The sequence below is a fragment of the Microtus oregoni genome, unplaced genomic scaffold, assembly GCF_018167655.1.
Source record: "Microtus oregoni isolate MIOR12 unplaced genomic scaffold, Mior012 000100F_ref0000014, whole genome shotgun sequence".
In the NCBI taxonomy this organism is placed as follows: Eukaryota; Metazoa; Chordata; class Mammalia; order Rodentia; family Cricetidae; genus Microtus; species Microtus oregoni.
In genome coordinates, this window is record NW_024544713.1 from 3,312,677 (window position 1) to 3,327,000 (window position 14,324).

General features: G+C 41.9%; 1 protein-coding gene across 1 annotated transcript in view; it reads left to right on the plus strand.

Annotated features, from left to right (window-relative positions):
* The first annotated feature begins 1,188 nt into the window (after positions 1 to 1,188).
* The window catches only part of LOC121443115 (rho guanine nucleotide exchange factor 9), a 142,602-nt gene continuing 129,466 nt past the window's right edge, over positions 1,189 to 14,324 (plus strand). The window contains exon 1 of the mRNA XM_041644794.1: positions 1,189 to 1,391. Coding sequence (XP_041500728.1) covers positions 1,362 to 1,391 — 30 coding nt within the window. The 5' untranslated portion in view covers positions 1,189 to 1,361. The remainder of the gene's footprint in view (positions 1,392 to 14,324) is intronic.

Consider the following 14,324-nt stretch of genomic DNA (forward strand, 5'->3'; position numbering starts at 1 on the left):
AGCAGTTTACTAAGGAGAGATCAAAAAGTCTATGTGTGTACCATGCTAGTGATGGCTTCATGATGATATCCTCCAGGAGCTTCTTTCTAATATCACACTTTTAAATTCTATCTTACTGCAGCTGCAACCAGTACAACCTATATTATGGGGCAAGCCAGGAACCCTGGATTCTTGTTTTTCTGTGTTACTTTGGGCAGAGATGTCTTTCAGTCTTCAGTGTACATGCATATAACAGAGGGAGTAATGGAAACTCCATTTTGTTCACCTCACAGAGTTATGGGAGATGAGACAGAATAATAATGGATGTGATTGGAGCTGACAACCTCAACTCTCAGCAGATGTAAAAGGGCAGGCCTAGGTTTCATTGCCCAGAGTTGGCGTCATGAAAAGGTGGGCAGTTTCTGTTGATAAACGTTTTTTATAATTCTCAGCCAAATAAGTAAAGGGAAAATTCATCCATCATTTAGACTCCCCACTATATTCCTGAAGATACAAAGGAGACTACTGGAATGGTGTGCGTGTGTGTGTGTGTGTGTGTGTGTGTGTGTGTGAAAGAGAGGTGGGGGGAGAGAACACAGTGAGTTTAAAGAAGTTTGGAAAGCTGCTGCAGAGGGTAAAGTCAGAGCTTTATTTTTTATGTGACCATATACAGGTTCCTTCCCTCTTTCAAACCGCCTTTTATTTTTCTGTACAATGGAGATAATGATGCTTGCTTTTCCACGGTTATTCTGAGAAGTGAAAGTAATGCAGATAAAAGCGCAAGAGATTAGACACTAGAGAGAGGGCACCGGGACAATATACAGAAGAAGGGCTTAGGGAGAGAGGCGTGAGAAGTCACTGGCATGGTTTCAGTGGGCCAGGATCTTAATATTTAGAGACTGTCCCAACACCTTTTGCAACTTTGGAGAAGACTTTCCGCTGAGTCAACATAATTGGGAAGCCCCACAATAAACTGCATATAAATCGAGAGCAGCAGGAGGGCAGGCAGGGGTGGCAGCTGCCTTACCCTTGGCGGAGGTTATTCCCCCTATATTTTCGCCTGCATCCAACCCCTCAGTTTGCAAGCCTTGGAGGAAGACAAAGGCGGCTCACGGGGACCCCCTCCCCCAGTTGCGTGTTTCCTTCCTGTCAAGCCCCCTGGGAAGCCGCAGGGTGGAGAAGCACAGCCCGCACGCCAGCAAGAAACAACCTAACTGAAGGCTAGGTCAGGCTGAGGGGATTCGGCTGTAGAGCCGTGGAGGAGGGGAGGCGGAGGGGGCGCTGGGGCTCTCGTTTCCTCCAGCCCAGCCCTACCTCCCAGTGAGCCCGCGACAACCCGCGCCAGCCGCCCGGCCTCACAGAAGCTGGACTTCGTGGACACCATGCAGTGGATTAGAGGCGGATCGGGAATGGTGAGTGCACATAGCTCTAGTTTTCCCTGCATGAGCCCTAATCCTCCAATCCAACCGCAAACCCCTCAAATTAACCTCCACACCAGGAGCCCCCATACCTCTGCCCACCGCCCTCGCCACTGTCCTTCAGACACCAATGAGCTTCCTGTAGCCATTTTAGGAGTCTCTGCTTGCCTGACAGACCTGTAAAGACCCCTCCCATCCCCCCTCCCCCAGACATTTCTGCCGCCCTCCCAGGCTGAGGTAGGCTCAAACTGGGGGATTGATGAAGTGGCCAAGAGCATCCCAGGTAACACCTGGGATGCCAAAGAGGCAAGGGTCTTACAGTAAAACTCTCAGGATGAAAGCAGGCTGGCAAGGGGTTGAGGGGAGCAGCCACAGAACCAAGAATTGTAGAGAGCTTTATAGCATAGCTGCATGACCTCCTTAACTAGGTTGTGCGTAACTGTCACCCCTAGCCAGCTCTAGGGCCCAGAACTACCCCGGTGGAAGCTATCTGGGAAAGACCTGCAAAGCATCCTTGCCTGGGATGGTCTCACCCAGTCCACATTTAGGGCTTTGTCAAGGAGAGATGCTACAGAAACCCTCATCCTCTAAATGGGAATTCAACAAGCAGACCCCCCACCCATGGAAGGAGTGTGTGCTTTTGTTTGTATGTGTGGGTGTGTGTTTAGTACCATCTTCAGCTCATTTTATGCCATGGTGATCCCTTTTATACCTGGAGACCTTGAAATGACTTCCCTTTGCAGAGAGGAAGTGGTGCCCGAATCTTGAGGCTTCTCTGAATCAGCCAGGGCCAGTCCAAGTCTGGTTAGGGGCACTGGGGAGTGGAAGGCCACAATGACTTTGTATTCAGTACTGACAGGGGGTATTGGAGGGCAGTTGGGTTGGGTCAGCAGGTGCTGGTGCCGGTGTCAGCACATACTTCTGCACTGCCACCCACAATCTGCAGCAAAAGCAAGAGAGCCGGAAGCAATTGGGCACACACTCACAAAAATTGATCTTGAACTCCTTTTTTTGATTCTACTCTTAAAGGAAGGAGAGAATCTGCTGTGGGCTAGGAATGTATGCAAGGGAACTCCCCTTCTCCCTTCCTTGGGGTTTTCTCAGGCTCTCCTCTTTCAGTAGTTCTTAAAGGCAGCTAGTTTCTGTCATTAAATACAAGGGCTTACCTAGTTCCTTTCCCCAGAACTCTCTCCTTCCCTGGGGACTCACAAGGCTAAATCAAATGTTTGTAGAACCAGTAAAAGTGAGAGCAGGTAAAGATATTAGAGTCCTTGGAGTCTAGCCAGCACACCAAAGGACACAGAGAATGGAACAGATTTGCTCAAGGCCACAAACTCTTTGGAGGTAAATTGGAGTCTCCTGACTCTCCTTCACTGTCCTTCCTTAGCATTCGGCCAATTACTGTTTCAGATGGAAAGACTCTCCAGTAGAAGCAAATGCTGTAACAGTTGCCTGAAAAATTCCATGCAAGTTCTGTCATTTGTGGCAGCTGGGGCTGGGCGAGAGTTCCCTCCTCTTGCAAATGGATTGGCATGTCAGGACTCACAACCATGTGCTGGAGACAGATTACATTGATGGAGAATTTGAACTTTTCCCAATTTTAAAAGAAGCCAATGACATATTCGCATATCACTATGGGATTAAAGGTTGCTTGGTGAGGAAAAAAACTCAATAAGATTTTAGGGGACCAAAGTGATGACTATTCTATGATAAAAGCATTTACCAGCTCAACATGGTGGCGCACGCCTTTAATCCCAGTACTTGGGAGGCAGAAGCAGGCAAATCTCTGTAAATTTGAGGCCAGCCTGGTCTACAAAGCAAGTTCCAGTACAGCCATACTGCTACAGAGAGAAACCCTGTCTCGAAAAAGCACCACCAACAAAGCATTTACCTAGCCACTTGATAGAGGGTGATATATTATTATTTTAGCCAGGGAGGCAGAAAACCTTTAGTCTTTACCATGGTGTTTGCTGTTGGGAATATTTCTCTCTCTCAAATAAGATTACTAATGACCACCAACACTCCTTCCTGTAAATGTTGGATAAAAGTTAACTAGTAGCCGGGCATTGGTGCCATACGCCTTTAATCCCAGCACTCGGGAGGCAGAGGCAGGCGGATCTCTGTGAGTTCGAGGCCAGCCTGGTCTACAAGAGCTAGTTCCAGGACAGGCTCCAAAACCACAGAGAAACCCTGTCTCGAAAAACCAAAAAAAAAAAAAAAGTTAACTGGTAAACCAGCTAACTTTCCTGGGCACAGGACTTGCTCTGGATTGATATTGATATGCCCAGTGATGCTCTACAGGAAAAAAAATGGATTTTCTCTTTCCCAGCAGGTGTCAACTTCAGCTTCTTGGTTAGGGGTAGAAGTCTATGTCCAAATTTCCTTCTCAGTGCTGGAATTTTGTTTGGTTTGAATCTGTGCAGGTTTTATTTTTCTGTTTGTTTTCTTTTTTGTGGTTTTTGTTGAGGAGGGAGAGAAAACATAAATTTGGGTGGGTATGATCAAAATATATTGTATGAAAACCTTTTTAAATAAAAAAAGTAAACTAGTAAAGATTGTGAGAGAAAAATGGGGAGTAATATGTAGTCACCATTTTGTAATATGGCCCTTTTATTTACACTACACATTGAATTTTTCTCCACATTTGAGAGCCGTAAATTAACTCACATGTTACCATGTAACTCATAAGATATTGCTGAAGAGTTTAAAGAGTTTACGGAAATTGCTGTCTTTTAGTGGATGCAGGATGTTTAACTGTGAGTTCATGTTGGATGATAAATTGTTCAGTACGCCGATTTATAGCTTCCTCCGGAAATGATAGTTGTCACTGAAATACAGATTATGTCTAGAATGAAAATAACATTCTGTGCAGAGTCACAAGTCTGCGATTAAGGGCCTGATTTTTATGCCTTTCTTACTATTCTTATCCATGAATAGAAGTACCGTTATTTTCAAGGTGTTATTGTAGACACTGATTTACTTAAAAAATGTTAGGCTATCTGCTATGAATTTGCATAGCTGTGTTACAGAAAAGAGCAATGAACAAAAATAAATTACAAATTATGCTTAGGAAGTTTACAATCTAGTAGGTTGATGGGGGATAACAAACCAGTCACACAAAATAGTATATAATATGACAAGATGTGTTAAGCACTCAGGAAAACAGAACAGAGATGAGAATGGGATGATATATTAGATAAGTTAAACCATTTATGGTTAAGGAACAATTAAATAAAAATATGAAAGAACTTAAGGTCCATATGCATATTTAGAAGAGGATGCTAGATATAAGGACCAACCAGAAGAAAATCTAACTGGCTTGTTTAAGAAACAAAATACAGCAGGTAAGGAATTAGTAAGTGGAGAAAAATGTTGGATGAAATCAGAAAGAAAAGAAAAATAGATCAAAAAATATGGGGATTTTTTATGACTGATATGAGACATTGAAAGTTTTTGAGTTGATGAGGGTCCTGATCTGACTTATATTTTATATGAAGACTAGATGATAGTGGGGTAAGGACGAGAATTGTGAAGATGCTATTTCAGTAGTTCAGATTAGAGATAATGATGGTTTGGCTCATGAGGATAATGGTAGAGATGATGTGTATGATGGAAGGAGTGTTGCCAGTATAATTTGTAAGTGGTTTGTCTTCTTTTTATTACCTATTGAGGCACTCAGATGGATGAGACTTGGGTTAGAAAGAACAAAGAATAACTATATACATACAAGCGTATTTCATATAAAAATCAATGATTTGAATGATTTGGGTTGGACTCCTAACCACTAGTGTAGGTAATAGAGATTTGGTTTTAGTTAGCATTTCAGTCAATTAGCTTTGATTTCTTATCTTCCAAGAAAATTAAGTATAATATTAATGGTTTGGAAATTTGGTATGGTATCTAGAATGAATCAAAAAAATTTTGAGACAGGGTTTCACTGTATAGTTCTGGATGTCCTGGAACTCACTCTGTAGACCAAACTTACCTTGAACTCACAGAGATCTACCAGCCTTTGTCTCCTGAATGTTGGGATTAAAGGTCTACACCTCTACCACCCAGCTAAATCAATTTTTAGTATTTTCTTCTGTATGACAAAATTATATTCAGTAATAATCATGCAATGGTCAGCGCTATTCTTCATTTTCATAATTTGTTCTTTAATTTTAAAACAATTAATGGAAATGAACAATGCATTTCTATTTTAAAGAAATATGAATTCAGAGTTATCACTTGTGTGCCATGAAACAAAGATATTATGCCCTATACCGAGCTTTGTCTTGTTCTTTAAGATTTAAAAACACAAACGAATTTCCCGAGTTGATCATATAGAGTAACAGAAATGTCATGTTCTGTTTCTGTCTTCATAATCACTGTGGTCTCACTGTTTATTTCAAACCCACATTTAAAATCCAAAACAGAGAGTACAAGAGGAATTGTGGATTTTATAAACGCATCTAGAAATACCTTTAATGATTCTGAACCTTAATAAAATGAAAGAAGCAAATGAGCATATGTAGTTAATTCTGTTTGTGTGTGGGAGTGTCCTAGTTTGCTTCTCTGTTGCTCTCATAAAACACTGGCCAAAAGCAACCTGGGTAAGTAAAAGGTTGATATGGCTTACAGGTTATAGTTCATTATTGTGGGAAGCCAAAGCGGGAACTCATGGCGAGAACCTGGAGGTGGAGAACTGAAGGAACTCTGCAGAATAATTTACTCCCCATGGCACACTCAACTTGCTTTTTTTAACACAACGCTGAACCACCAACCTAGGAGTGGCACCACCTACAGTGAGCTGGGCCCTCCCATACCAGTGATTAATCAAGAAAATTCCCCACAGGCATGCCTATAGGCAATGTGATGGAGGCAGTTTGTTAGTTGAGGGTACATTTTTCCAGGTGGTTTAACAGAAACTGACCACCATGCAGGGAACAATGACTTTCCTGTAAAGTAGAATGTCAGGAACAGAAGGAGAGAGAGCATGAGCAAGGAACTCAGGACCGCGAGGGGTGAACCCACACACTGAGACAATGGGGATGTTCTATCGGGAATTCACCAAGGCCAACTGGCCTGGGTCTGAAGAAGCATGGAATAAAACCGGACTTGCTGAACATAGCGGACAATGAGGACTACTGAGAACTCAAGAACAATGGCAATGGGTATTTGATCCTACTGCACGTACTGGCTTTGGGGGAGCCTAGACAGTTTGGATGCTCACCTTACTAAAACCTGGATGGAGGTGGGCGGTCCTTGGACTTCCCACAGGTCAGGGAACCCTGATTGCTCTTTGAGCTGATGAGGGAGAGGGACTTGATCGGGGGAGGGAGAGGGAAATAGGAGGCGGTGGCGGGGAGGAGGCAGAAATCCTTAATAAATAAATAAATTTTTTTAAAAAAAGAAAAGGATAAGCACTCCGTAGTCCTCAATTTTAAACTTTAGATATGAGCAGAGGAAGCATTATTCCTCCTCCTTTTTATCCAAAAGATCATACAGCACAATACTGTTGTGTACCATGCTGCTTTATCACGCCAAATCTGTATGGCCTCTTCTTGTCAGTCTACTGAGAGCTTCTGCAGGTTTAGCTGGACACTCATGGATTTCTAGAAACCGCTGTCTTGCAAACATATTTTCCCCAAGTGTTGGTGGGATCCAGGCTTCTCTTAACAGGTTCACTCAGGATATGGTTGCAGAGCTGTCTTGGGCTTCAGCAAACTACATAAATTTTCAAACCCAGTTCCTTAGCTTCCCTCATATATCATCCAGCTCCTGAAAAACTCTTCAGCTGAAATAATTGTCTTCCTCCTACTCCACTTTCAGCTTATTTATATAATCTGACTCACTACTTATTTATTTAAAACTAACTACTTATTATTTAAAAACATTTCATTAATTCTTTGAGAATTTCATACAACTTATTTTGGTCGTGTTAACCCCAACTCCTCCTCTTTTATGTAATTCTTGTTTAGTTTCTCTTATTAGCAAAATTCTATGACTAAATTTAATGATGAGTGCTTGGTGTCCTGAATGTTCATCCAGTGTCTTAGAGCTGAAAAGAAGCCTGCAAATAAAACCGAGGCAACAAGGTTAGAGAGCGGTAGCTGGCTGAATGAGTCATGAGTCATGAGGACCAACAATGGAACTGTCTAGGAGCTTGGGCTCCAAAACTAAACATTCAGTCCTGATATTGACAGATGCACTCTCTGTCCATTTCAGTCTTGAATGGATACAAATAAGGTTTTGGCTACCCCAGAAAGAGCACAATCCTAGAGGAAAGCATTGTTTGTCCTCTGCGAGGCCTTTTGGATCTTTGCTATTCTTTTCTAACAAGTCTTCTCTGTACCCTGAGTAGAGACAGATGGCCTGGCCTACAAGCTTGTTTGAAATAGAACTGAAATTGGCCGAAAATAAATGTGAAATAGGATTGAAATAGATCTAAGCAAAGGAACAGGAGGAAATTGCTGCTCTTCTGTATTTATTCATATGCTTCTTCATGCCTGCTGGCCACAGGAGGGCGGTATAGGAAGCATTTTCCTGAAGAAAGACTTTCTACTGGTCAGCAGGGAAAAGAAAACTGAAGAGGTTCTGCAGTTCTCAGCCTGTAGTCTGCTCCTTTAGTTCCTTGTGGAGTTCTTACTATCCAAGGCTCTTACAGGGGCCAGGAAGACCTGTGAAGCAAAGGCTGGTATTCCCAAGCTGCAGCTGAGAATGCTTTCTATGATGGACATTCTCTATATCCTACTTTCAGTCGAGTCCTGTACTTTGTCCTTTTTCCACTTAGTCATTTGCTCATTTAGTTGTTCAGTCCCTAAATCTGTATTTGCTGAGTGCTAAGTAAATTTTGAGTGCAGAGTAGAGCAGTTAGGAAACTAGTTTCTGGTGCCAGGCGGTGGTGGCGCACGCCTTTAATCCCAGCACTTGGGAGGCAGAGGCAGGCGAATCTCTGTGAGTTCGAGACCAGCCTGGTCTACAAGAGCTAGTTCCAGGACAGGCTCCAAAACCACAGAGAAACCCTGTCTCGAAAAACTAAAAAAAAAACTAGTCTCTGCCTTCATGGAGCTTACATTTTATAAAAGGGAGACAATAAATCAATAAGCAAATAATTGTGTAATAGTTCAGGTCATAGCGAGGTTTTTAAGGGAAAAGCAAGCTAAAGGTTAGGCAGTGGCATACAATGTTAGAGAAAGTGGTCAGGATAGGAAAATTTTGAGGAGGCGAAAGAGCTAAATTTGTAGATAGTCAGGAGAGAGGTGATCATAGAGTGTCCAGTTCATTCCCCTTCTTTGATTACTCTCCAAAACTCTGCCCACCACCATCTAATTAGAGGCAATCTATTTGTTTAACTCAAAGTAGTGATTCATCATCTTGTGTTTAGGGAACCACCTCGCATCCAAGGCCATGCCTGTTCCACCTTCAGCCAAATTGCTGAGGACTTAAACAATCAGTGCTTATTTTCAGCTAGCGCTGAAAAGGTTTTTGAGAAAAAGGAACATTAAGGACATGTTGGAAGATACAAAGCTCCCAAGAAACGGAGGTTGAACTTCTGACTTCTATGTGAAAGCTTTAGTTTTTTAAAATCTACATTCTGTGATGAGCTACTCAAGGCATTGTGGGTGCACCTTTGAACATCAACTATTTTGATGAATTCTTTTTACTGAAGAATAGAAAGGAAGGTGAGTGTTCAGAACAGGAGTGCTGATAGTCCTACTCTATTCTCCTTTGTCTCTTCCATTGTGATTCTTGGATACATGCTCTGAAAGATACCCAATGAAAAGCAGCAAACCTTGGGAGAAGTGATGGTGTTGGGGGCTGGAGAGATGTGCTGATTAAGAGCACTTGTTCTCTTGCAAAGGACTGGAGTTAGGCTCCCAGTACCTCAACTGAGTGGCTCACAATCCCCTTTAATTCAAGTTCCAGGAGATCTGATATCATCTTCTGGCCTCTGCAGGCACTTGTACACAGGTAAGCATGCACACATGCAGACAAATGTGTGCACAGATAACAAAAAAATGCAAAATAGATGTTCCATTTCTCTTTGTGGAAAGTATTGTATAGGGGAAAGTGTTTAGGAGGGATTCGAGTTTGAATCGCTAATAGATGACTTAAAAACACTTGAGAACTATCACTTGGAAATGTATCAGAGAAAAGAGTAGACTTTGAAAACAAATTTCAGTTCAAGTCCTTCTGTTTCTATATTATGCCTATGTGGATGTGACCAAATGACATAAACACTTAGAAGTAATTTCTTCCTCTTTAAAATAATGATAACAATTCCATCTTCTATGACTTCTGCGGGTAATTCAATAAAAACATGTTTAAGCCCAGTACCATGTGTGCCGAATGTATGTCCTACTCTTGCTTCCCTAGATTTATATGTAGGAACATTGAAACAGTCTATTTTTCCTCCTTGATCATTAAATTCTACAACTCACTCTCTAATCATTAACAACTTCATTAATTATCTGACTGTGCTTGGAACACTTAACATATAGCATTTAAATTCTGTACATCATTGATTGTCTTCTCCATGAGATTGCAAGCTTTCTGAGAACCTTGTTAGCTGTCAGAGTAACTGCTTATCGAATTGGGCTCATTTTAGAGTAGTGCAGATATCTGTGTTGAATAGTTAAACAGGTGTTCTTGTCCTTCAGAAGTTGATTCTCGTAAACAGAATGGACAGACATAAAAGTCCAAGAGCTTCTAGTAACATAGGTAACACGGACAAATGGATTCAGTATTTGTAGACTGATTGTTACAAGCATCAAGAGTTAACAAGTAGGCCAGGCTGGGGGGTTAAATGACGAGTGGGTAGAATGTGGGAGGGGTCAAGGTAAAATGTGAAACTTTTCTTGAGATCGCTTTCTGGCAGAAGTGAGACTTTGGGATCTGTTTGAAACATGATTAACCAAAACTAATCAGAAATGAACTTTGAGCTGCCAGAAAGAAACGCTTCATGCCGAGACATTTTCTGGATCTGGGAGAGTAGAACAGTGAAACCTGTACTGGACTGAGTGTGCGTCTAGGCAGTACAGTGACAGGAAGGGATTCACCATTTAGATCAGAATAAGAAGAATCGTTTAGTAGCTACACCGGAAGAAGACAGTGGGCAGGGTATTATCTGGAATGCTACTTGCAATTTAGGGCAGGGGGGTCCTGATGGGTGGGAATGGGGGACTTCGGGGCATGTGGGATGTTGTCTCTATTTGGAAGACGTGCAGTTTCCTGGCGTGTAAATTGGGTCGTTGTACTAAGGACTGTCTAGATTGGCCAGTGCATAGTTCTGTGAGGCTAGAATGATCCACACTGTATGTGATTTCCAGTTGTGCAGTTTCTGCCATGCAAATCAGACTCCTGTAGTTAAAGGCCTTTCTGATTGATCAATGCTCAGTCCATGTCAAGGGGATTGGACTGCAGCTCTGTGATGTCAAGTTACAGGATTCTTGAATCGTGCTTCTGAAAATTCCTAATTGGGATAAACTCCATTTTCTGGCCTGTTATTAATGACCTTCCCAGAACAAAGCCCAGTTTAGAACATTGAAGCAATTTATCCCCAGGACCCAGGAGATACCTTATCATGTAAAGGAGCTATATTGTTTGTATTTATATTTGATTGTTGCTAGCAATGTGACATTGGACAAGTTATTTGATTCACTTTGTTTCAGTTTTCATACATCTAGAATAGATACAGTATTATTATGTTTCATAAGGTTCTGAGAATTTAAATAGCAAATAAAAGGGCTTAGAATAGTACCTGGCACAGAACATGTACTTAATAAGTGTTAACTTTTATTATTCTCTGTGTAACTGAATATGGGTCCTAAGAAATAACATGAATTTGGAAATATTTATATCCCTCATACTCTCATGAATGAACACCTTTTCATCCGTAGCTGTGAGAGTAGTGAAAATATCTGTCTCAAAGTGGTAGCTACCAACTGAGATTTACCCAAAGGTTTAGCAGCTATCTCTGGAGGGAAGAATTTTCTCATCATTGTGAATATTGGAGTTGAAAGTAGGGAACCATGACATTGCAGAAGACAAGAGAGCCTTTGAACCCTTCATACTTAATAGCAGAAAGCCTGAATTGGGCTGGAAACTATTGCTATTTAAAATGAGAGGAGTTTTTGTTTTACATTTTGAATACAAGTTACCTATACCTTTATGGCATAGTCAAAAAGTTTTGGTTTTTATTCTGCCAATAGTTATCCACGTAATCTTGAACAGATTGTTTTTTCAATTCACAAAAGATGGAATATTGAAAGTGATGGAGGAAGGTCATTGGTTAAGTAATAAAGAAACTGCTTGCCCTCATAGGTTAAAACATAGGTGGGAGGAGTAAACAGAACAGAATGCTGGGAGGAAGAGGAAGTGAGCTCAGACTCGACAACTCTGCTCTCTGGAGCAAAGATGCCATGCTCCCCTCTCCTGGGCGGATGCGGGGATAGCTCTGCTCTCTGAGGCACACGCGATGAAGCTCCAACCCAGGATGGACGTAGGCTAGACTCTCCCTGGTAAGCCACCTCATGGGCTACACAGATAATTAGAAATGTGCTAGTCCAGGTGTGAGAATTAGCCTAGAAGAGGCTAGATAGAAATGGGCCAAGCAGTGTTTAAATGAATACAGTTTGTGTGTTGTTATTTCGGCCATAAGCTAACCAGGCGGCCGGGGTGCTGGGGATGCAGCCCCGCTGCTCATATTACAACAGAATGGCGCCTGACGTGGTAGCAACAATTTCTCGGGTCTACTCTGCTTGCTAGATTTTTCTCTGTGATCCCACAAGGCCTTGCTTCTCTTGTCAGAAGATATAACTCTTTGAGCAGAGGCTGGTGGATGAAGGCAACATCCTTGCATTTAATAAATGATTATGAAGTACTTGATAGATGTTAGACACCGTAATGAACATGGTTGAAGAAACTATGGTTAGAGAAAGCCTGTTTGGAGGAGGCGACACCTGAACTGAGCTTTAAATCAGGGAATGGGAAGATGGCAACAATTTACCTAGGCTGTGAAGCCAGAAAAACCTGGTAGAGTACCAGAGCCCCTGTAGGTTCTGTGTAACTGTGAAATAGAAAATGCAAGTGCCCTCGTAAAAGCTGAAGTTAATGAGATCAAAGAATACCGTGTGGGCAGGACATTGTATGTCAGCTCTAGAATTTGTCATTAAGAGCAGTGGGGAGCCACTGAAGGCATTAGCGCTAAGGAATTATGTAAGTTGAGTCTCAGCTAGAAGAAATGAAGCATGTTAGTTGTTTTCAGCAGAACGTGTCTTAATATAGAAAAATCAAGGGTTTACCAAATTGATGCATGGGCTGGAAAGGCAAGGTTGGAGCTGCACTTGCAAGATTGACTCCCAGAACCTTGTCAGAGTAATTCCTACCTCTGCAACAAGGGGCAAGGTGTGGCATCAAGGATTCTGGGATTGCTTTACTTTATCTGCTTTCTCAAAAATCAAGATGCTGCCATTGTTCTGACTATTTCATATCTTCCAGATAAAGAAAAATGGCCCATTCTCTGGGTCTCAGAAAGTGCAGAGATAATCACCAGGCACTAGGATTTATAGTAAGAAAGCTACAGAAATCTCCAGTGTCCTCACCATGGTATTTGGGAACAGAAGCAGAAATGATCCAGGGTTCTACCTTCAAATCTCCTATTAGCACATCCACAATGCTGGCTACCATGGAGTCTGGAAAAGGAGAGAGTTTGTTGAGTAGTTTTTGGATTTGTTTTTCTGAGCTTTCTGGCTATATACAAAAGCAAGCTTTACCTTAGAGTATAATCCACATTATCCATCATAGGATTAATAAGAAAAAAATTCCTTTGAGAGAGATAATTTGGGCCAGAGAGTAGAGGCAGAGCTGAGGAGGCAGAGTCACACTAGGGACCAGGTAATGGATGGTAATAGACCAGAGATGAAGAAGAACCCTTTAAAAGGTAGTAGCAAGCGGAAGCAAAAGAGACAAATAAGAAAGAAATTGAGGGTGAAGGAAATCAATGGATTCTGGATACCGGGTACTTTTTGGAGACATGAAGGAGAGACAGGATGTACGAATTGTTTCTTGCTATTTTGTTGTGTAAATGCCATCCTCAAAAGGCAGGAAACTGAAGGGGAAGAATAATGCTGTCAGCAGTAGGAGAGAGATGACTTTGTTCTTTCGACTTATTAACTTTGAGGTACCTGTGAGACATTTAGAAGGACACGATGAGAAAGCAGTTGGAGACTCATCCTGGACTTCAGGAGAGCTCCTTGAGTAGCAACACCAGAGACGTAAGTTATCTGCTGAGCTGTAATCAAAGGCCGCTGTCTGTTTTATCTTCCACTGTGCCCAGCGAATTTGTTGAAAGGAAGTGTATGAGTGTGTAATGTAGGTGGCAAGTCAAGCTTCGGGAGAATTGAAGAGCAGTATGGAATTGAGAGGCTAAAAGAGCTGAAATTAAAAGGATTTTGAGAAGCCGCGACATTAATGACTAGATGCGGAAAAGCCCAGGTGCAAACTGAAGACAGGTCGTGTAAATGGCATCTTTAAGGCAGTGGGACATTTTAGGAAAGAGAGGAAGCCATAGGAGAAAGACAGGGATTGAAACTTACCCAAGAAGTTGTTTCTATGGAAACCTAGGGATAAAGCTGGGTTATCATAGGGTGAGGGGTCAGAGAAAGAGAGGAAGTCATTCTAGTTTTCTTCTGCTCCTTATGGCAAACACAGTCAACTTAGATAATGATAAGGTTTGTTTCATCTTACACGTCTGAGGCACAGTCAGTCTCTGAGAGAAGACAGACAGAAACTCAGGCAGAAATCAGGAGGTAGAAATGCTGCTTTCTAGCTTGTTCAGTGGCTTATGCTCAGCTACCTTTCTATTTTTAATTTTTTTTAAAAAAATTATTTAAATAACTTTTTTCATTTCTTTTACATACCAACGCAGTTTATCCTCTCTCA